Source organism: Alternaria novae-zelandiae (assembly GCF_023758075.1).
Source record: "Alternaria novae-zelandiae strain BMP 2774 chromosome Unknown scaffold_21, whole genome shotgun sequence".
NCBI lineage: Eukaryota > Fungi > Ascomycota > Dothideomycetes > Pleosporales > Pleosporaceae > Alternaria > Alternaria novae-zelandiae.
The window spans coordinates 447,815-470,834 of NW_026056981.1; the positions used below are offsets into that span (position 1 = coordinate 447,815).

Sequence of the window (23,020 nt, forward strand, 5' to 3'; positions counted from 1 at the left end):
CAATATGCACGGCCAGCCAACTCAACTTCCTCCGTCAAACATTCTCCCAGCCTAGACAAAGGCCACTTCTGCCCACCGGGGCTGCTACCACGAACCAGACCACGCTATTCACCGTTCACTATCCATGGCACAAACATCCGCTCGATCCGCTTTCCCGTCCAACATCCTCAACCCCGCCGTCACCTCTACACCCTCGCCCAGCCACTCGCACTCGAACACGCCGGGATCCGCCAGCTCTGCCAACAACACTTTCCTCATGTCTGCGAGCCCCGTCCGGAGCCGCAGATCAGCCGTCGAAGGCTACAAACCGAAAATGATTTCGACAATCGGCGCCAAGCCCGCCTGCCTGGTCAATGCCTCTGTCACTTATGTCGGCGATGATCAGATATACGCCTTTGGAGGCTTCGACCAGTATACCGACGAGGTGTACAACCACGTCCTTCGCCTCAACCTCGTCACTCGACAATGGAATCTGGTCGACAACTACGGGGACATTCCGGGCGTACGAATGGGTACGTGCTCACCGCTCTATCACCAATGCTACTTCCGTCGCAACTAACCAAACGCTTTAGGACATACCGCATGTCTCTGGCAGGGCAGCAAATTGCTCGTCTTCGGTGGTGAGAATGAGCACCGTCAACACCTCGCCGACGTCATCGTATTCGACCTGAAGACCGCCCACTGGACGCAGCCCGAACTCCATGGCCCAATACCTCGCGGTCGCGCTCGTCATTCGGCCGTCATATACGACGATAAGCTATACATCAGCGGTGGTCAGACAGGGCACGACAGTGTACTAGACGACATCTGCTATCTCGACCTCAAGACGTGGACCTGGTCCCGGACATGGAGGTTCGTTCCTCGTTACGATCACGCCAGCTGGATCTGGAACGGTCGCATCTGGATCTTTGGTGGTATTAACGACGAGATGGAGAAGAGCAATGAGATCTGGTGGCTCGATCTCCGCGGCAGCCCAGAGTTCGATCACGCCATGAAGTATGGAACAGGCGACCGGCAACTCATCTCGTCCCGACATCGCTACCCTGTACCAGCGTCTGGTCAACTTGCGACCGGAAGTAGTGGTTATACTGCAAACTCGAGCGTCCAGTCATATCATGGCATGGGTTCAAGTCGCTCACCCTACGTTGCGCCTGGCTCCATCTCATCTCTCAAATTTCACTCCAGTCCGAACCTACCATCTCAAGCGGCGGGCACGCATTTCCACATCTTTTCATCCGGTTGCATGCTCGATTTCGTCACCCCGGCAGAGCTGAGCTGCGAGACAAGTTTGTCCAGTCTGGAGCTAGACACATTGCGATGGCAGAAGCTCGCCGACGGGAAGGACCTTTACAGCCCCAACTACCGCTGGCATTACTGCACGACCAATCCCGAAGGAACACATGCCTGGCTTCTAGGCAGCCCGATCGAGTCGGCGAATGACGGGAACCACAACGGCGAGTATCTAAGTGATGTCCTCGCCATCGACCTTCGGAAATATGGCATCCTGGGCAACGAGCTGGCCTCCGATACGCGCTCAAAGATGATGCCTTCTTCCGATGCGAATGTTTCTTCGCACCTGACCGGTATTGGTGCGGATCTTTCTCTAACTTTCGATCAACCACCCGAGAGCGGTAGCGGCGCAGACTTCATCATCACGGCCGATCCCGATGATGACGACTACGTGGATGTCGCCGTGCCAGATCCCAACGGTTCGTCAACAACCGTGAGTCCAGTATCGCGGCCGATTCACGTTCACAAGCTCATTCTCCATGCTCGCTGGCCCCATTTCGCCCGCCTATGGAGTGCTCAGATGGCAGAGTTTCACTCTAAAAAGATGCACATCCCCGAACCGTATTCAGCAGTTCGGGCGTTCCTGTTTTATCTGTATACGGATAGCATTGCGCCAAACCCTCAGAATGGACCCAGCCTGAACGACGTAGCAGGCATGCTTGTCATGTCCAACATCTACGACATGCCCCGTCTCCGACTACTTTGTGTCAACCGCTTGGGTCGGGAGCTCGACATTGAGCACGCAGCCATAATCTGGGAGCGTGCTGCTACTGCTGGAGAGGACTGGCTCAAGCAGCGAGCTGCTACATTCTGCATGCAGAACTTTGGAAGGGTTGTCCGCACAGCTGGCTACCGCAGCCTCAGCCCGGCGAGCTTGATCGAGCTCAGCTGTGAAGCTACCCCAGAAGCGCGCATCGTTGGGGGAGAGGATCTGGATCTTCTCAGCCAAATCACCGGTCGCTCTTTCGGCGGCAGCAATCGTAAACGCAGTTTGGGTAGCGCGGGCGTCCTCACGGCAGGCGAGGACGACGGAGAAGACGAAGTAGAGGATGATGGCATGGATGTCAACTAATTCAGTGGTCGAGCTTTCCCTTTTTGCGACTTTCTCCTTTGCTCTGCTACTGCACAAGCATATTGGCGCGGCGTTGGTACTTTGAACGGTAATTGGGAGGAGTTTGATATATGCATTGCGTGGGCGCACAAGGACTTTGGCGCTGGAGTTTAGCTAATGATCCCCTCTTGATGGCACTCACGATTACATGATTGCACCCCGGATTATACCGCTACATAGATGCTACGAATTGTTCCCTTTGCTACCGTTGTCTGGTGTCTCTATAGTGAATTTCGATCTAACCCCGCCTTGGTCTTCCAAAACAGAATGCCTGTCGTCAACCTTAGGCGCATGACAGACTATCCGTAGCGAAGCCTTCGTCCACCCTTCTGCTCAGCCATCTGACAACTCACTGAGATCCCCTTTCGCTCTGCGTAGTTAATCGCATCACGCCCATTGATGTTAGCACACTGATTCGCCTTGATACTCTTCAGCTTCGGAAGTTTGTCTGCCAGCATCTTGATGGACGCCCCAGTAATGTGGGTATGCGAGAGGTCGATTGTCTTGAGTCCCGTCGGGTACATGAGGAGTCTCTCTATCTCATCGTCATTGCAGAGCGTTGTGGCAATATCCAAGTGCTCCAACGCGGGCGTGAGGACGCGTGGGGAAAAGCCGAATATGGACTCCATTTGTGCAGAAGGCCCAAGTCCGAACATGTCATCTGAAATACTATCGATTAGGCCGTGCAGGGTTAGCGATTGCAAAGGCTTTCGTGTTGAGCATGTTGCCGTTTCACTTTCGTGGAAACAGATGTCTAGTAGGTTTCCTAGTGTTTCTGGCTCCAGACCTTTGAAGCCAGATATGGCTAGGTGTGTGAGCTCTGGGACACAGCACTGATGCAAGGGCAGGCTTTGCTGTAGGTTCAATCCACCACCGTCCTCTTCGATGATCAGTCGCTGTAGCGTGGGCGGGAGAAGAGGAAACTGCTCAAGGTTATTCCGCTTCAGCGTTAGGCTTTTCAGTGGTGGTAATTGAGCTTCGTCTCTGGGCCATCCTTGTGGGTACTCAAGATGTTGTACGTTGGAGAGTGCCAAGGATTCAAGGCATGGCGTTCGAGCCATGAGGTCATGTAGACTGAGATTGACCGTCGAGACGGGGGACAACCAATGCATGCCGAGTGTGCGGAGATTCCCAAATGAAGTTGTCCAGTTAGTGGCGGCCCCGCGGGACCTCAAGGCGCCGAACACCACGTGTTCCAGTACAGGCCTCGCATGCATTATCTGCACTGCAGTATCTTGCGTGATCTCTGGATGTATCGTAAACTTCTTCAGCTTTGGAGCGCTTTTGACAATATCAATCAATGTAGCTGACATGGTGTGTGGCAAGGAGATGAGCTCTAGTTCTGTAAGGTCCTTCGCTGCTTTCGCAAGATTCTTCAGTACGTCCATGTGTTCGAAGCGATGGATCGTGACGCGTGTCATTCGGTATTCTGAGCGCTTGAAAGCTGTATTGACGAACGAACGAGGGACTGGTCGGCGGGCGCCGGAGAGATCGAGATGCATCCAAAGCTTAGGTAACTTGGAGAGATAGTCCCTCCATCCCGGGCTGACGCGCATGCAGTTGACCATGTGGCGGAAGGAGCAATACTCTAGTACCATTTCCGCTAGCTCAGCGGGCAGCACTGTGAACGGATCGATAGCGGATGCAGGTGATAGTTTTCGAGTGGACTTGTCGTGGAGTTGTTGCAAGAGCTGTCGCCAGTCAGTAATCCATGCAAAAGACGAAGTGGAAGATGTGTTTTCATAACAGGTCAAAGAATACATCACATACCTTGAAGTTCTTGTCGCTAGGTGGCACATTCTTCATTCCATACTTGTAAATCCCAAGCGCCGTCTCAGGTTTTTCCAACTTCTCCAGAATACTCGCCGTGCGTAAGTAGCCTTTGACATCTTTCTTATTCAGCCTGATCATCTCTCTGCCATCTTTGACGGCGGCGTTGAGGTTTCCAAGCTTGTCGTACGTCGCAGCCCGATGATCGTACAGATCCGCGGTTGGACAAGCCTCGATACCTTTCGAAAAGGTTTCCAAGGCTTTCTCGTATTGTTTCAGCTTATAGTAGCTGCGCCCAATCGCCTGGTACTCTTCTGGGGACATTCTGCGCGCCATGGTGATGAGAACAAATGATGTTTACTAAGCCGAGATGGTATCGTTGGGTAGCGGTCAAACCCAGGGTTCGCAGCGCGATTGTGCCTAGTCGCCCAATGAAGCTGCGCAATTACGGGCGAGGATCTCCCGGGTGAATCAGAATGATGTGCGACCGAAGCCTTCAAACGGCTATTGCTGTGGATCTTCCACGCGCGAGATGAAATATGCCAGTCGCGGTGTTGAGGTCGTGGGAGTGGAGTGCTTACGTGCCGGCGACGCGTCGAAAGACACGCTAACACATGACGTGATCCGTGCGCTCATGCCTCATCGTGCGGCGAGCTACCAACTCCATCTCTAAAGCTGTTCTCATTAACAAATGCGGCAGCAACAGATAAAAAATACATATAATGGTAGCCATCTTGATTCAATATACTGGATGGCGTGGCGCTTGCAATTGCGGTAGGTCATCACAACGGTGTCACATTTGTGACGGAGCTGTCACGTCTGAATGCGCCTCATGTGTGGTCCACGCGAATGGTGCTGAATGATATGCCGCTAAACTCAACATCCTCAGAGATACCGCCCGCTCGTGATGAGAGTGCTACAGCTCGTTTGCTCGCAAGTTCCAGCTAGCACTGTATGAGAACTTCAACAGCAGGACGGAAATTAACCACTCCAGAAGTACCCGTTGTCGCACTGGAAAAGCAAACAGCTCGAATATGCTCCTGCCGCGCAATCTCGAGAACAAAGAAAGTGGCCTGGCGTAAAGTCAAGGAAGAAAGGACTTCGCAGATAAAATGAAGTAAATGGGAAATACGAGCAACCTTGGAAATCCGTAGACCCAGAAGGGGTGTTCTTCCAGGGGTAAAAAGAGACAGGCCAGCTACACCGAGGAGCCGCCTCGGTTCAATAGACGGGGAAACGACTGACGACCGACTTCAGAGATGAAAGGCCCCCAGACCCAACTCTAGTCCGTCCGTGGGCCCGCTGTTCTGCGACTAGCATTGGCGACGACCTGGGCAATGCACGAGGGACCTGGTGACTTTAGCGATGGTGGGACACATGACTGTTGAGGAGGAGTAGATCCTGGAGATGGTGGGATCCCCACACTATCTTGGGACGTCGGATGGATTTATCGGACATTGGCAGCATCCTTGGTACGGAGGTCAGGTCTTGGGATCGGGTTGACTAAGTCGCTCCGATGGCAAGTCGGAGGTCGAATCAGTCGGGGCAGTAGGACGCCTTTATGCGGCTGAAATACAGTGGATCTGTCAACCATGACCTTCGCATCGAACCGAGACGCAAGAGCTAGGGATCGTAGCAAAACGTTCTTGAATTTGATCTCCGCCGTTTTCCCCAGTCCCAGAGTCCTGGCAATGGGGTCGACGATGGTAACCAAGTGGGATCAAAACAGCAACTCGGTGGAGGTCCGTCACGATGCTGATGCATATTCAACAGTAATTGGCGGATTTTGGAGCGACCCTGCGTTGGGGGGAGTGATGGAAAAGTGGAGTGTGATTATCAGTGTGATTATCAATACGGCATTTGCATAAAGCGGAGACCCCGACATTAGACGGCGGTTCCGGTGACAGACTGGAGTGTGTGCCGCTTGGCAGGGACTTGAGCGAGAGTGCGGTGTAGAAGGCCCCGAAAGCGACATAAAATTGGGGTTGGCTGTTATATGTGGAGTTACCACGTCGTTGGGGCGTTTGGTGTGTTTTAGCACACGATATGGGAGCCGTCTTTTCCGGCATGTGGAATGCTCGCAGGAGCATAATTTGGGGCGGATTGATGGGGTACTGGAGAGATCGGCGCAGTTTAGCTGGGTCCTGGGGTAGACTTGTCAGTATGGAGCACTTTGGTAGGCTGCGAGGACTGCTTTCGGTGGTGTTGCTGCCGCTGTTTACTCCTGCCTGCGTGACGAGAAGGGAGTTGGGTCAGTGAAATGGGCCCGGATGTCCCGAAACAGGAAGGCCCGAGATCTGCAAGACAATGCCCGGGCACATGTCAGCCTCATCCCCACGCTAGGCTTGTGAACTCCACACGAGCCTCTCCCGACTACCAAGCATGCATTGGCAATTTGTCCCGCCATGGCAGAAAGCGCGACCGCACCTACCGAGCAGCATCCACGGCGCGACCAAGCTGATCGACCGCACGGCGAGAATATGTAGGAGGAGTGTCAGCAAACCAAGTGCGCTCCCGAAAGCCTGGGCAAATCCTCGGCTGTATAGCAACTTAATCTGAATGTCTCGAGAGATGCCGCTATCACGTGCGTCGAATCGTCTCCCGGCCGGCAGTGCCGCCCGACGTTGCTGCACTCCATCCCAGGAAGTACAGCCGACCATCGACCATCACAGCAACCATCGTCACCGTTGCAGCACATGGCGTGTTCAAGCTCCACCAACTGCAGTCTCTATTAGTTAAGATCATCGGCCAAGCTGCAAAGGCTGCAGAGCCGCATGCGCACGGTTGGTCAGACCCTGCATGGGGACGGACGCGAGTCGCCGGTGCATGACGTCAAGCGCCCTCTTGTTGAGACTGAAACCGTGCCTTATGGGAGGAATTAGCACGCTATCCGTACACGGCGGCATGTAGCCCGAGATGGTGCCTTTGACCTACACCGGTGTCCTAGTCGACGACGAAGTTCCTGCATCATCTTGACATGCGTACCGTAGATTTTGACAGGCGGTTGCGGGTGGCGTAGGCGGCGAAGAAACTTCGTCCAGCCTTCTGTGCTGACTGGCGAACCCGTCGTTCACCAATCGTTTCACCTGCGTCTTCCCCAGGCTGACCCCAAGCCCTGCGCCCATGACGTAATGTGGAGGTAACCTCGGGCTAGGAGCAGAGACATGCTGTGCCGAGCGCGCTTGTTGGACTGCAAGCGTCCTCCGCTCTTCTCCAAGATTGGCCCAAGATGGCTTGCTCCACCAACAGACCCTGTTAGGTTCGCCCTCGTATCCACAGTTTATTTGCGCCTCTACCGCCCGCACCTCAGGCTCGCATACTGCTACACCAGCCAAGGCCAAGATGTTGGAAAAAAATCGTTATCTAGTTTTCTCCACGCGTCAGTCGGAATCTTGGTAGCGTATCTTTTAGTGGGCCGAGGGTAGACGACCAGTAACCACGTTTCTGCCGAACACCCTTGTACGCAACGGACGATGATCATTTAAAGCTCTACTCTCTCCCCACGGATCTTTCCTCCCCAGCATCTCCTCACTCCTCTCCAGTTTCCATCGATACAACGCAACCATGCCGCCACGTATCAAGGAGTCCGAAAATGGTGTTCCCACCTACTGGGGCAAGTCCGGCAGGGCCCTCCAGGTTCTCATCACCATCGTTGCTGTTACCGACTTCCTACTCTTCGGTTATGACCAGGGTGTCATGAGTGGAATCATCTCTGCTCCCGCCTTCCAAGACGCGTTCCCTGAAGTCAAGGATGACTCTACCTACGAGGGTTTCGTCGTCTCCATCTATGCGGTCGGTTGTCTGCTTGGTGCCATCTTCGTCTTCGTCTTCGGTGACAAGCTCGGACGTCGCAAGAGTATCTTCCTGGGTGCCGGAGTTATGATCATCGGTGTCATCATCCAGATCGCCTGCGTTCCTCCCAACAGTGGCGCTACCGCCCAGTTCATTGTCGGACGATGCATCACTGGTGTTGGAAACGGTATCAACACTTCTACCATTCCTACCTACCAAGCTGAGTACGTCGAGCCATAACCTGCTCTTTCAAACAATTACTGACTATTACCAGGTGCTGCAAGGCCAAGAACCGCGGTAAAGTTATTTGCATCGAGGGTTCCATGGTTGCCATTGGCACGCTCATCGCCTACTGGATCGATTACGGCTGTCTCTACGGTCCCGATGACTTCACCTGGAGATTCCCCATTGCTTTCCAGTGTGTTTTCGCCATGATCGTCATCGTTATGATGATTTCGCTACCCGAATCTCCTCGATGGCTTCTCAACCACCATCACGAAGATGAAGCCGCTACTGTACTGGCTGGTCTCAACGGTGTTGCCCGCGACGACCAAGAGGTCATTGTCCAGATGCAAGTCATTCGCGATGCAGTCAGCGCATCTGGTGGTGGCGGCAAGGTCCCTACCAAGGCTCTTCTTACCGGCGGCAAGTCCCAGCACTTCCGTCGTGCTATCCTCGGTGCTTCCTCGCAATTCATGCAACAATTGTCTGGTTGCAACGCTGTCATCTACTACTTCCCCATTCTGTGCCAGAGCGCCTTGAACACCGACCACAACCTCGCCCTTCTTCTCGGAGGTGTCAACATGGTCGTTTACGCCATGTTCGCCGCTACCTCTTTCTACTTCGTTGAGCGTGTCGGCCGCAGAAAGTTGTACCTCATCGGTACCGTCGGCCAGATGACTGCCATGATCATCACCTTTGCCTGCCTGCTCCCCGGTGGCGTGCAGAACGAGGACAACGAGGGACCTGCCAAGGGTGCCGCCGTCGGTCTGTTCTTGTACATCGCGTTCTTCGGTGTTACATGGCTGCCGCTTCCCTGGTTGTACCCTGCCGAGATCAACCCTCTCAAGACCCGCCAGAAGGCCAACGCTTTTTCGTAAGTTATTACTGCACCCATTTGACATAAGAACAACGCTAACATCGTCGAAGGACCATTAATAACTGGCACGTAATCCCGTCTAATAAGTCATTCGGAACAATTGCTAACGTTCTTTTAGGCTGTGGAACTTCTTCATTGTCATGATTACCCCCGTTTTGATCACCAACATCGGTTGGGGAACCTACCTGCTCTTCGCCGCTCTGAACGCCTCCTTCATCCCCGTCATCTACTTCTTCTACCCTGAGACTGCTGGTCGTTCCCTCGAGGAAATTGACCTTATCTTCGCCAAGGGTTACACCGAGAAGATGAGCTACGTGCAAGCCGCTAAGCAGCTCCCCAAGATGGACGAGGCCCAGATTGCCGAGGCCGTTCGCCAGTACGATCTCTCCGACAGCGACGTCGAGAACCGCTCGGCTGCTGGATCGCTCAAGGAGAAGCGTCAGCAAGATGAGGAGCTGATGCCTCAGGCCGGAGGTCAGATGTAAGATCTGAAATGTTGCAAGACGAAGATACGAGCGCTGGTCGTACATGATTGCGAATGAGCGCGCTGTGTGCGCTACGGTATCGTTGAGTCGTTACTTGTTATGCATAATGCCTGGAGGAACTATACCCGACGCACAAACGTCACCCATCTAGGCTTGAGATGCATGGAGGAATTTGCTACGTCGCATGTCTAAGGAATGCGCGAGTTTCGTTTTGTTTCTAATTGCATAGCATCGCTTTATACCATTGATCGACAAATGTCGTCAACCATAGAAATCTATGACTTTTCTCACTATATTATGTCTCCTGTACCCTTGAACTCGCACGCCCTGATGAACCGTCAGTACAATGTCTTCTACCTAGATGCAGGCGGACTTGAGGAGGAAAGCTTACAAGTACCAGTCGGCTGCCATGCTGGCGTGTTCGGACTGAGCGCAGGTGAGGCCGACGACCACGATTGGGCATTTGCAAGACCAGCATCGATGCGCAGGGCCAGATTTCGAGACTGCAATATAGCAAGCAGGGGAGTAGGGATTTAACCAAGGTCGGGGCATACATATTCATCCTTGGCCCCGAGGAGCCTGAGGTTCAGCACCATCTGCAGTTCCACTTCCGCCTTCGGCAGGCGCAGCAATCTTGATAGCGGGAACACCGCCGGCAAGCGCAGCAACCTCGGTAGCGGGGACACCGACAGGCGGTTCAACTTCCATCTCATCATCGGGCAGTTCAAGGGTCTCCATGGCGGCAGTCGCATCATTCACTTGCTCCTCGTGCGCCGCGCCATCGTCATCCACGTCGTCGTCATGCTCAGTCCGCTCCAAATCGGCGCGCACATCGTCTATATGTTCGCGCACATCGTCCATGTACGTATCGAGCACAGCGTCCTCACCCTCTGGATTCCATCGCCTAACCACACGCCACAGGATCTCCGCCTCCGCGTGACAGTTGTTCGCGTCGTCCCAGTCGCCCAGTGTTGAAGCCAATAATAGGAGCGCTTTCATACGGTGGTATCATGGTATAGAATCATCAGCTAGAAGGGCGCGGGTCTTTTCGATACACTCGTCTAGGCGGTCGTTGTTGTAGAGTTCGCCTGCTTCGTTCAACGCCTTAGTGAAGGACTTGTCGATATCGCTGGCAGTGGTCATTCTGTTAAGAGTCCACGGGCTTTGTGGTATCTGTCGCTGGCTGTGAAGAGATGTGCACAATGGTTGTGTGCGTGTTGTGGATGAGTGGGCGAGTGTGAGATCGCTGGACTCAACCTTGAGAAATCACATAGGTATCGCAAGCCATCATGCATATCAAAGTGTAACTTCCCTAGCAGTCCGAGCTAATTGCAGGCCCTCGTCTCAATTCGAAGGCGCAATCTTTTCTTCGCTGATGTTGAAGGTGTCTCGCATAGTACGGGAGCGATCTTACCTATGGTGCTTGAGCGTTGTAAGGCTTTTTGTATCAGTTAGTACGAACCACTCAATGACTCAGCATTACCGCAGCGCTGGACTTATTCTGCTAGACCCATCGTTGTGTATCTATAACATATCTCACGAGACCATGTAGTTCTGTCGGGACTTCAAGGTGCTGCGGCGAACGCACGTGCCTCGGCAGTGCTCGGAACGTTCCGAACTCGCGCCTCGATGACACTTGGCTTCCATTCAACTCTTCGAGACTGCGACCTTGCGTCCTCATGTTCCCACACCAGTGACCGAGCACTCTATGGCGATATCGAACGTGTCATTTGACACTCTGGGTCCTTTCCTAGTGTGGCAGTTTCTCATTCCCGTCGTAAGCTAGCCCTCACACCTGCGGCACGGCAATATCTAACGCGACACAGGCAGCGGGATGGGCCCAATCCATTCTCTACAGCATCTTCATTCGCGCTGGCGACCCGAAACCCCAGCCCGGCACTCCGCGCTTTATCAAGCATCGCCGCAACATCCTAATAGCCATCTACGCCGCCTACTTCGCCTTCACCATTTACGAAGTCGACTTCAACTTGCAGCGCTCTAGCAATGCATACAACGACCTCGGTGTACCACTAGACGTCGACGAGAGCGCACTGAATACGCGATTCAGGAGGCTGACGATTCGATACCACCCAGATAAAATTGGGCCGAACGTGGATAGAGAGAGGGCAAATGACTTCTATGTTCATCTGAAGCGAGCCAAAGACATCATAATGGATCCTGTGAAGCGATTCGCATATGACCGCTTCGGACCAAGCATCTTTGCGCAATGCCAGAGCTGTTTGACTATCAAGGACTACACAGACAGTGCGCTGCTCACTACCGCTACCACCTACGGCGTACTCTTCATCATTCTGGTTGGCGCAAACGCCCTCGGCTTCCTAACAGACGGGTCCTACTGGCGCTATCTAGGACTTCTCGCTGTTGCGACTTTCGAAATCCGTACCGCTCTTCGTCCAGATTACCCCACCTTTCTCTCGAAATACCTGAACCCGTTCGTCGCAAGAACCAACCTCCGCCCTCCATACCTGCCCTTTCAAATCATCACTATATTGAAGAAAGCTGCGATCTCCCTTACGCAGTTTCTCGGTCTGCTTATGCCACTTTACCGAAGCGACCCCCAACATGCCGCAAAAGCCAACGACGATACCGAAGATACTCGCCACAAGCAGCTTGATCGTCTCAGCGCGCTTGTTGCGGAGAGTAATAAGGATGCGAACAGACTGCTGGAACTGGAAAGCGTACCATATAGGGATAACGAGAGGGCAAAGGGCGAGCTGAGGGAAGCACTCAAGAAGTACATGGTGCAGAACGTGGTGCATCAGGAGAAGGAGGTGAGGAATGCGATGGGTGAAGTCATGATGCGGAGAAGGACGGGTGTGCCGCACGGTGCCGTGGGAACGAAATAGTACTAATCCGGGCCGATCGATATCTGTTACCAATCCACGGCTTTTCATTTCTGTTCTATGGATATAGCAAAACCCGCGCTTCTCGACTGTCTACCATGCTCCGCTGCCTGGTGATTCTACTCGGAATGTCGAGCTGATAACATGGTTGAATAACAGCAAATTAGAAAAACAGGACAGAAGATCCCTGTGCACCAGCGAACTTGGCCTCTATCAGGATGTATCGCAGGTCCATGAGCGGGTGATTAGTGCTCTGGTTTTAGTCCTTTTATGCTAAACCCGACTTTTGCCCCCGCTATAAAACAAACCCGGCGATCCGCCAATTCCCCGCAGCCTCCCCACATCTTCTAGGACCATTCCAGCAACCTTTCCGACAACTCAATGGAACATCTCGCGGCCGTCGGAATAATCGCGTCCGCTTTAGCCTAGAAAGAGAGGCACGATGATGTCGATACGCTTTCTGTCATAGCTTCCGATGGCATATGAAGCTCGGATAGCCATGGGAATATGGACAGCTCCTTCCATAAACCACCAACGATCTCAATACTCCCATAATGGCCTCACTCAGAGTCGCCGCCATTTCCCTTGCAGCCTCTGCTGTCTACGCATACCCAACGACAGACTATTCCGGAGCCGCATGTCTAAGCGTACCAAAGACAGCAGAAGGTGCTTCGATACCACATAGCAACTCCTTTGCCTCATTCTCGTTCGAACCTGCCTTCTGGGTCGAATTCTTCGGTAATGCTAGTACTCCCAACAACCTTACTTTCAGTGTCCTGGACAGAATCCATGAGCATGGTGGAAGTCCTGTCATACGACCTGGTGGCATCACCATGGACAGCATGATATTCGACGCTGGCGGTGGCGACGTGGTGCGTACCACTAGTCCGGAAGGCGGCGTATGGCGGACCACTGTTGGACCTGAGTACTACAAGAGTTGGAGTAATTTCCCCAATGGCACCAGGTTCATCTCAACTCTCAACTTCGGTAATGAGAGTTTGGAAATCTCTACAGGCCTTGCAGTCGCATCGCTTACCTATCAGCCCGACAAGGTCGCGTACCTTGAGCTTGGTAACGAGCCGACCAACTACGACGAGAGTCGGTGGAATGACTCGACTGCAGCCTATGTGCAGCAATGGAAGCAATACACGGCTAGCATCGATACTGCGCTGGATGCTCTGAACAGTTCAGATCTACCCCAAGAGCGCTGGTGGGCATCTTCCGCCACGACCGACGACTCAGGACTTGAAGTTCGACCTGCTGCACTCATCCCAGCAGGCATCGACTCAGAGGATCAGGTCGGCATATATTCGATACACTCGTATGCTTTTTCAACCTGCGATCCAGAGCGCGCTGCATTGGCTACCATCGAAAATATTCTCAACCACACCGAGCTCACACGCTACTGCGATGAAGAAATCTATCCGTCTGCCCGCGCCGCTCTCGATGCCGGAAACAACTGGAACATTGGCGAGTTCAACTCCGTCTCTTGCTCTGGAGCACCAAACGTTACCGATACATTTGCGCAAGCACTCTGGGTCATTGATAGCGAGTTGATCTACGCGACAAGGAATGCCAGTTCCACGCATCTACACCAGGGTGCTACACTTGCTCTTCAGTCCGACGAACAGCTCAACACGCCTGGTGCAAACGGTAGTCCAGGTTTCAGCACTTACTCAATGCTATACCCTCGCGACACCGAGTTGAGAGGCCCGGCACGGACTCTACCTTCTTTCCTCGCGCAGCTGTTCATGGCTGAGGCCTTCGCTGTGCCTGACACTCGGGTTCGCGCTCTCGAGCCACCTGCTGGCGTTGACCCAGAGTCGTTCTCTGCATATGCGTTCTATGTCGACGATCACTTGTCGAAGCTAGCACTCGTCAATATGAAGCCTTTCTACGCCAACTCGACAGATGACTTCTCTGTACATGTTGATCTATCGGGCGCTTTGGGTTCCGACGGCGGATGCTTAGGTGTAAAGAGATTGACGGCACCATTCGTGAACACTGGAAATAGCTCGTTGACATCTTGGGCTGGACAGTCATTTCCTCAGGGTGAGCCGATGGGCAACGTGGTGGTTGAAGCGGTTGGGACAGATGCTGTAGTGAACGTGAGGGGTAGTGAAGCAGTACTTGTGTTCTTTGACAAAGACAGCATATATGGTCTATAGATGCTAGGATGTATATGGAGCTCCTAGTGTTAAAGAATAATGGAGGAATTGCGATAGCAGCTGACAATTACGTACAGCGAGTGAAACGTGCATTTGTCGCGCAATCCCTTCTGCGAAATGGAAATGATCAGTCTAGGCTCTAGAATCGAGATGCTGGGATTGGCTGATCGTCATGGCGTTGCATCGTGGCTTAAGCCAAGCTGCGCTGGTGGAGAGGAGTAGCGATCCTTTGGCCCCTGTCGCTGGCTAGCGTATGTATCCTTTCGCTCACGTCAACGCAGCTTCCATCGAAGTCCTTTCACCAACACTAGCTTTCCATCTCACTTTATCATCCCTTGAAGCTCACAAAAGCGTCCAATCAAAGACATTCACTGATGGTGTCGCTCGGGGATCATTTTCGGCCTTTGTGCGGGCCGGAAGCCATTGCCTAGCCACGGATCGCATGGCAGCAATAAGAGACGAAACACGGCAAGCCTAATTACGCCTGGCCACGCCACCAAAACTTCTTGCGGAGATGAAAATTATACCGATTATATCAGAAGGAGCACACAAAAGATAGCTGCACTACCTATAGGCACAAGTGTCCTGATTCATCCATTGACTCCTACGCTAATGTAAAGTATATGCTTCATAAAATCAAAAATATGCGGATGACCTTTGAAATTCGACGTCACACGGTCGCTAGATTTATGCGCAGTCCCGTCCCTCTGAGAGTCTCTACCACACTTCCTATCTTCAGCATGAACTGCGCAGCTTCGTAGGAGAAGCGCTCGTAATCACCATCTCCCAGAGACCCTTGCGCTAAATCGACTTCGACTACGACCTCAGTACGAGCGGTCTTGATGACAGTGAGGCCCTCAATGGTTTTGCAATACCGCCGCTCTTCAAACAGCCGCTTTTCCGGCAGCAGGAAGGCAAAGTCAAGCGGCCGAATCTGTATGTGCAAGCGCCTTGCGTAATCGGCTGGAACCATTCCCAGCCCGAAACCGTCCGTTTCAAGAAATGGTTTGAGCAGAAAGAGCTCGTGATGGGCAAACTTGAATGTACGTGTCCAGTAGTAGCATTCGAGCAATTCTTTAGCAACCTCACTACCCAGGCCTCCTGCACTCATATAAGCTGCGGTGGGGTCTTCGATCCATTGATAGGAATGCTGGCCGCACGCCTGTCGGATGAGGTGCGCGAAGCGTCGGCCGTTTCCGGTTGCTGTGCGCCGAACGATGACTTCGTTGTCATAGGATCCCTGGACGCAGAACGCATACACCCGGTTGCGGAGCTCACGTGGTAGACGTGTATAGATGTCTGAAGCCAACTCTTCGACTCGAGGTGTGCGAGGATTTTGGCTGTCGTTTCTGGCAAATTAGTCCTGACCGGGTCGTAGTCGCATTCGTCACTCACTGCTTCTTAGGTTGCTCCACAAGGACGTCGCTGTTCCATGCAAAATTCTGCTGTCGCATCATCTCAAATCCGTAGGAGACGTCGTCGAATCTGTCCATGACCATCATGTTTTTCTCTGTGATCGACAACGCTATCGGAAAGTATGTTTTGATGGCATGCTAGTTCCTAGGATATATACTCTAAAGCAACGGTGTCTCGCACAAAAGTCGAATTCACTTCGCAAATGCACACAGGTAACCACGTGAGTGCTAACTGGCAACGATGCTTTTCGCGAGTGCTTTCGCGGTACATCCTACACTAGTCTGGCCGCCACGCGAAGTAATCCGGATTAGGAAAGCATTGCGCATGGCACGGATCCTGTGGGAAGCGAAAACAGCAGCAATCACTTCAAAGACGCAACGTCTGGCAGCATAAGCCCGAAAGCAACGCCGCAGTCGCCGATATGAAATGACCCGAGTCGAGGCCTAACTGACCGCCTTAAACACCGAGCTCGCCGGACGCATGTAGGTTTCAGCGACATCTTCGCAAGGGCTCCTGCTTTGTGCGAGACCCTCTAACATTAGTTGCACATTGTAAGCATCTGACATACAACCCAGCCCTCTCCATTGGATCACCCGCACATCCCTTTGGCCCCTCTTCGCCGCTTTCGCCGAGCTGAAGTGTGCATTGTTGTGAAGGTGATTATGGTCACGTGCTTACGCCCCACTCTTTAGGTACCCACGGGTATGGACAGCGGAAGTTCTTGTGCGTTCCGCCCATTGATGACCTGGGACCCAACACATTTCCCGGGAAAGAGCTCCATATACCAGATGCGAACCATCCGACGACTTTAGTACACCCACTACGGTTCGGACCGCGGATTGGCAGAACCCCCGCATGCGGCACAGCACGCTCAACAATAACGGGAAGCACGATGATGGCACACAATTACAGTCGATCGAGGACCCCATTTCTGTCCAGGTTAGCGGTCGGCGACGTTTGATGGCATCTGACATACGTTTGCTGTGCCACATCCAGGTAAGACGGCGCTTACATACGCCCTGAATCGCAAGCTGCTCACACCGTAAGCCGCACACGATTTGTCGCCAATCGATCGCGAAGATAAACACGACCCCTCGAAATCCGTTTCTCATCGTCTCCGTCATCGATTGGTCAGGAGCAGATCTCCTCGCACTGCACGTCACGACTTTTCTCCACCAACATCCATCACAACATCAGAAGTAACCGCGATGAAGATCTGTCACTACAAATGGGGACCGTGCCACGTTCTGACCGGGATTCATCCACACCTTTATCTCGACATCGAACCGGGTATCGTGTCCTCCACACCCACACCCTCTCGGGAACGTCCTCTTCGCTTATAGCTCGAATCCTTCTGCAACTCAAATTATCCTGCGGCCCCATCCTAATCCAAGACCTCGACTACACTTCTCTGGACGTCCAAGGAGATCATCTCCGCGCCGGAAAAGTACTAGAGCATACCCGGACAGTGAACTCCGCCATCTACCCCGTGTGACGGTAGTGACACGACTTCTTGGCGATGTTGTTGATAGTGGAGAGGCTGTACAGTCCAACGGGTGCCAAATCGTACACGCTGACTACGCTTACCGCCCCTAGAAATGACGAATTTTCAGCTGCTAGAAGCAAGGCGGGCGAACGCGGCATGCACTAGCGTGTTGTGTAGTCAACCCATCTCAGTCGTCGCATTATCTCTTGGCATTGACCCGGAGTCAATCGTCAGATCTGGGGCCTCCTCGTCCTCCATATCCCGTTCGCATACTCGCCCCTCCCGGTGGTAAAATTCACAATAGATCGCGAGGCATTAGCTGGCTCGATAGGCCCTCACTTCGCATGCCCCGGTCAGTCAGTCTTGTGGCGCTCGCTTGGATCGAGAGATTTCAGGCTAGTATTATGCGGACTCAACCGGAGGTCCATCTTCGACGGTCTTCGTTATCACAACAACCTATTGGTAGATGCTCAAGGCGCCAAAGCGGCCGAACGCGATTGCTGGGGGCCATGGAGGTCGGCGAGATACACATATCGTCGACTGAAAGGCTCGCTAGCGACTGTGGCAAGCGCCAGCGCCTAATGCACTTCCTTCTCCCGCCTTGTTCACGTATGAGAAGCTCAGACGACTCACCGGAGTTCCTCAATGATCTCAGAGGCCCCCTATGAAGGCCTGAGAAATTATGTATAATTTCTTATTTCCATCTCCATGATTGGTCATAGCTGAGTTACCAAGGGGGGATATTTCAACAAAGAAAATGTCCGAACGCAGCGGCAGGATCACAGCGTGATAATCGAACAAAGGAGGAGCAACATGATCTTCGACAATCTTAACATTTAAGTGTCGAAAACTCCTTTCTGAATGCCTAATGAGGTATTTCTTCGCGAGAGCACAGAATATAGGAACGCGAACACTAAGGCTTCACCATCTTCGCCCCGTCAGCGGCGTGCTATTGACGGCATACAAGCCGGTTTCGTGCTGCCACAAGGCTCGAAGTCTTCCGAATAGGCCGCAGTTCGTTGGCGAGTAGAACTTGTTGGTGGCATACCAAGTCTTCGCGGGTGTGCTGAGGCTGCAGCAGATCTAGCGAAATCACACCCATCTCATGTCTTACTCGCTAGCGGTAGGCTATTTTCACATCGCTAAAGGCAAACGTAGTGCTCACTGGCCGGTGAAGACCTTTCCAGCCCGTAAATCACAAGGTTGTTCAGCTAGGCCATGGTATACCAAGTCTTCGTATGGATGTGTTGAGCACTCCGGGCTACGGGTGAGTCAAGAGTGGCGGAGTCTGGACTACACATTGCGAATGGGTGTAGGTGCGAAGAGCGCATCTGCTATGGGGCGACGAGACGGGTGTAAGGGGGTAGAGAGTGATAAGCTTACGCCCTCCGTGTCGCAGTTGGTTTTGATCCAAGGGGAAGATGTCTTCAGTGAACGGTATGTCACGCAGTAGCAAGAACAATGCTATATACATCATTGGCCTGGGCCATGAGTACCCGCCCCATTCGGTAAGACAGGAGCAGTTTGAGGACTTCTTGCAGCGCTTGTGCCCCGATGAAGTAACTTCACCAGCGTCAGTCATCCAGTGTCCTCCATAGGAACTATTCGTCCAATGCTAATAGCCTCGCCAGTGTCCAGAAGCTCATCCAGTTCAACAAGAAAACCAAGATCGTGTCCCGCCCAACTATCCTCGACTACGCAGGATGGACCAAAGAGAACACTGCACCGCCGGATGCCGACTCCATCTCCCGAATGTTCCGGACAGAAGGTGTGCAGCTTGCCACCTTGGCCTGCAAAGAGGCTATGCGAGAAGCTTGCCTTGAGCCCAGCGACATAACGCACACAGTAGCAGTGACTTGCACTGATCAGAGCAACCCCGGCTATGATCTCTTTGTATGCCAGGAGCTTGGGCTTGGTCCAAACGTGCAACGAGTGCTACTTCATGGCGTGGGATGCGCAGGCGGTCTATCAGCGCTTCGTGCAGCTGCTAGCATCGCCGCTGCCGCATCACAAAGAGGACGGCACGCCCGCGTGCTGGTGATGGCGTGTGAGATATGCAGTCTCTCTATTCAGGCAGAGCTCCAAGCGGCCTGTGAAGACGACAAGCTACACGTAGCCCCAGCGCTATTCTCCGATGGCGCAGCGGCGCTAGCAGTATGCAACGGTCTTGCGCTGGAAGACAAGCAAAAGCCAGTGTTCGAGCTGAAAGATTGGGACAGTGTAGTTGTGCCGGGTACTTCGAGCTATATCTCGTACGATATCGAGAAGCATGGTATGTTTCTGTAACGTCCAGTGTTGCTTTCTGTTGCTTTGAGTTGATGTTAATTTATTAGCAGGCATGATAGCTACTATCAGCAAACACGTTCCAGGCACAGCCATCGACGCCATCTTGCCCTTGTTCGATCGACTGCGTGCCACCTCCAATACTACTCACGCCGCTGCATCGGTGACTCGTAGTCCTGCTTCGAACTTCGATTGGGCTATCCATCCTGGCGGTGCAACCATTCTACAGGGGGCCAAGCAAGCTCTCCAACTCAACGACGACCACATCCGAGCCTCACTCGACGTATACCATAACTATGGGAACTCATCTAGCCCAACCGTGCTCATCGTGTTGGACAAACTTCGCAGAATGGGAGAAGGCAGAGAGAACATTGTTGCGACCAGCTTTGGACCGGGGGTTTTAGTTGAAATGTGCTTAATGAGACGATGCCGCCAAGATACAACAGCATCATCATCGCCATCTAGCGTACATACGAAGATGTATACTGTATGGCTTTCTCTACACTCACGGTTGTCAAAGAGGTGGACCCAGGTACAGCCAAGGGCCATGAAAGGTATCAAGAGAAGGACGAGCGGGTATGCCTCAATTGTACATTAGTAAATATCTCCGAAATGAATGCATGCGTATACAGAGAACGGTCTCGTGAAGGCTGCGTCGCGGTGGGTGCTGTTCGAGTGCACAGGTAGCGATTGGCTCTCTGCGAAGTGGGTCCGATGACGTCAACGCGTCTGGATCTCGAGGGGACGCGACTTGCTATGACCGCGTTCCTTCTCATATCTGGGACACACCGCAACACCCATGGCTCGCACACGCTCAAATCAGCGGCATAGCGTACACGCTGAAGCAGTTCCACCAGTTTTGAGTGATGACGATGTCAGAGAACCCGATTATCAGCTGGCGACACCATCATCTGCATCTTTCCAAGACCGACTGAAGAAGTTCCAATACTCCGAAACGCGGACGGAGCAGCGTACCGGAACGCCACCCGGATCGTCGATAGAACCTAGAAAGCGTACTAGGACTACTGTGACCGCGGCCGCAAAGATCACACCGGAACCTTCCCCACGACCGAAGAAGAAGAGGAAACCCAGCAAATATGCTGACCCATCCAAATACGCGCATCTGTCGCCGCTGGTCGATATACTAGAGCCTAATCTGATCTGTGTCTTTGTTGGCACGAACCCAGGTGTTCAGACGGCCGCTGCAGGGCATGCTTATGCGCATCCCTCGAATCTATTCTGGAAGCTGCTCCACTCCTCAGGACTTACCGACCGTCGACTGAAACCTGAGGAGGATCGGAGTCTCCCTGCTCTTTATTGCATGGGTAATACCAACATTGTCGAGAGACCCTCCAAAGACGCTGCCGAGCTCTCGAAAGAGGAGACTGCGGCCGGTACAGCACAGCTGGATGCCAAGTTCCTCAAATACAAGCCAGAGGCTGTGTGCATAGTAGGCAAGGGTATCTGGGAAGCTATCTGGCGGTATCGCTATGGAAAGAACATGGGCAAGAAAGATTTCAAGTATGGGTGGCAGGATGAGGAGCACAACATGGGCAAAAGCGAAGATGGCAAGGAAGAGCAGGATGCCGATGGCAATGTATGGAATGGGTCCAGGGTTTTTGTCACTACGAGTACGAGCGGTCTAGCGGCAAGTTTGAAGCCGGCCGAGAAAGAGGCTATCTGGAAACCCTTCGGCGAGTGGGTGCAGAAGCGAAGAGCCGAACGGGGCTTTGTACCTCGGCCAGCGGAAGCATAGGAATCCGGTGACTACGTACCGTAACCTCAAGGGTTGTCAATCACGGCAGTCGTGGCTACTCTCGCGAAGGAGTCGATAACGCAACGTATTTACTGTTCAAGCGAGCAAAAGATCATCCATGTGCGCCCCTTTCGACTTCCACACTACGACTTCTACGAACAGCTGGTCTGCTTTGTCTACCAAGCCACGCGTCGTCTAACATTACGGAACGACGAGCTGTCATACGGATCGATCCGTTTGTTTGGTACTGACAACCCTGGGATCCCATTGCTTGTAACGAGATTGCGCCTCACCTGCGCCACAAGAAGTCGCCATGTTGGTTAGTCGACTGCCCTCAAAGTCCTTTTACCGCCAAGCCGGCTCCCAACCACAGTCTTTTCGGACCGCAGACTCTCCACTTGGTCGCCGACGGCGTACATGCTGACTTGGCGCCGGACGCATCCGCGCCGCCCAAGGTCCCCGGCATCGATACCACAGTAGCTTTCGGATCTCTTGGCGGTGTTTTCGTCTTCGTATCAGGCCTCACAAGTAGGTTCGTGGCAGAAATCTGGTAGGCATGATATCGTCAGAGCACCAGCTTCGTCGCTGCTGTCATGCCAAGGGGACGAACGACTGAGCCACTTGACTGGCCCGTCTAATATTGCCTGTTGAAAAGTGGCGCCACAACTAAGCTACATTGGTCACTAGCGTCCGGAACAGACGGCAAGCTCGCATATGCAACCCAACAGCACTTCACATGTGCCATTCACGAAAAGGTCATTTCAGCTCGCGCTTTTCCTGGATCCATGGTAGGAAGTATCGAAAACGTATGCCTACGATGTTTTTTTACTATATCTCGCATTCTGACCAGATATCCTTGCAACACCGCACCACGTAGCAAAGCAGCGTAAATCTTATCTTTCGCACGCAGAACGAAACGCTCTCAAGTCATGCGCCTTACATACCAAGACTTTGCATACGCGTATGACAAGGGTCGTGCGTCCATCGTCACAGCGGTGGCTTGCCTGGTCCCACTCATGCCTCAGCAAGCCCGAGCATATGCCACAGCTACGCGCCCTGACTGCCACACATGTGGCGCCGAGCAAAGCTCACCCGCAGCCGTCTAAAAGTACGGAACGTATACCGGCATGGACGCGGTGAATTACGATGAGCACGTTGGGTCGTGCATTGCCTCTCGCACCCTTTACCTCGCAGATCCGGTGTTGCCGTTTGCCGAAAGCAATAGCCAGGCGTGTCAAGACGTGCAATCTTAAAAGACACGGGTTGGTCCCCCTAAAAGTTCCACTTTACTGTGCCACACATATCGTCTGCCACACTCCTCTGCCACAGTACACCCTCAACACCAGCCTCTCTTCACTTGCCACACCACGAGCTAGACGCTTCACCAGCCACGAGCCCGCATCTCTATTCTAACGTCAGGTCTACAACACCAAAACAACAGACATGAGCTACCCTGCTCCCCAACAACCTGGCTACTATGGCCCTCCGCAGCCGGGCTAT

General features: G+C 53.1%; 8 protein-coding genes across 8 annotated transcripts; 5 read left to right on the forward strand and 3 right to left on the reverse strand.

The window, feature by feature from the left end:
* Positions 1-124: 124 nt before the first annotated feature.
* J4E88_008926 (uncharacterized protein) lies at positions 125-2,362 on the forward strand (the record flags this gene model as incomplete). The annotated part of the gene is made up of 2 exons (XM_049402533.1): positions 125-512; positions 573-2,362. 2 exons carry the CDS (start codon positions 125-127, stop codon positions 2,360-2,362), a joined length of 2,178 nt encoding a protein of 725 aa, XP_049251770.1.
* Positions 2,363-2,700: 338 nt separating this feature from the next.
* J4E88_008927 (uncharacterized protein) lies at positions 2,701-4,507 on the reverse strand (the record flags this gene model as incomplete). The annotated part of the gene is made up of 2 exons (XM_049402534.1): positions 2,701-4,092; positions 4,172-4,507. 2 exons carry the CDS (start codon positions 4,505-4,507, stop codon positions 2,701-2,703), a joined length of 1,728 nt encoding a protein of 575 aa, XP_049251771.1.
* A 3,228-nt stretch (positions 4,508-7,735) lies between these two features.
* J4E88_008928 (uncharacterized protein) lies at positions 7,736-9,547 on the forward strand (the record flags this gene model as incomplete). Its single annotated transcript, XM_049402535.1, has 3 exons — positions 7,736-8,187; positions 8,238-9,059; positions 9,181-9,547. The coding sequence occupies 3 exons, from the start codon at positions 7,736-7,738 to the stop codon at positions 9,545-9,547; spliced, it is 1,641 nt and encodes a 546-aa protein (XP_049251772.1).
* Positions 9,548-10,105: 558 nt separating this feature from the next.
* On the reverse strand, positions 10,106-10,546 carry J4E88_008929 (uncharacterized protein; the record flags this gene model as incomplete). Its single annotated transcript, XM_049402536.1, has 1 exon — positions 10,106-10,546. One exon carries the CDS (start codon positions 10,544-10,546, stop codon positions 10,106-10,108), a length of 441 nt encoding a protein of 146 aa, XP_049251773.1.
* Positions 10,547-11,255: 709 nt separating this feature from the next.
* J4E88_008930 (uncharacterized protein) lies at positions 11,256-12,414 on the forward strand (the record flags this gene model as incomplete). The annotated part of the gene is made up of 2 exons (XM_049402537.1): positions 11,256-11,324; positions 11,374-12,414. The coding sequence occupies 2 exons, from the start codon at positions 11,256-11,258 to the stop codon at positions 12,412-12,414; spliced, it is 1,110 nt and encodes a 369-aa protein (XP_049251774.1).
* Positions 12,415-12,965: 551 nt separating this feature from the next.
* Positions 12,966-14,579, forward strand: J4E88_008931 (uncharacterized protein; the record flags this gene model as incomplete). The annotated part of the gene is made up of 1 exon (XM_049402538.1): positions 12,966-14,579. The coding sequence occupies one exon, from the start codon at positions 12,966-12,968 to the stop codon at positions 14,577-14,579; it is 1,614 nt and encodes a 537-aa protein (XP_049251775.1).
* A 670-nt stretch (positions 14,580-15,249) lies between these two features.
* On the reverse strand, positions 15,250-16,078 carry J4E88_008932 (uncharacterized protein; the record flags this gene model as incomplete). The annotated part of the gene is made up of 2 exons (XM_049402539.1): positions 15,250-15,928; positions 15,975-16,078. The coding sequence occupies 2 exons, from the start codon at positions 16,076-16,078 to the stop codon at positions 15,250-15,252; spliced, it is 783 nt and encodes a 260-aa protein (XP_049251776.1).
* Positions 16,079-18,920: 2,842 nt separating this feature from the next.
* Positions 18,921-21,520, forward strand: J4E88_008933 (uncharacterized protein; the record flags this gene model as incomplete). The annotated part of the gene is made up of 5 exons (XM_049402540.1): positions 18,921-19,054; positions 19,113-19,753; positions 19,851-20,161; positions 20,230-20,340; positions 20,588-21,520. The coding sequence occupies 5 exons, from the start codon at positions 18,921-18,923 to the stop codon at positions 21,518-21,520; spliced, it is 2,130 nt and encodes a 709-aa protein (XP_049251777.1).
* Between the last annotated feature and the right edge of the window lie 1,500 nt (positions 21,521-23,020).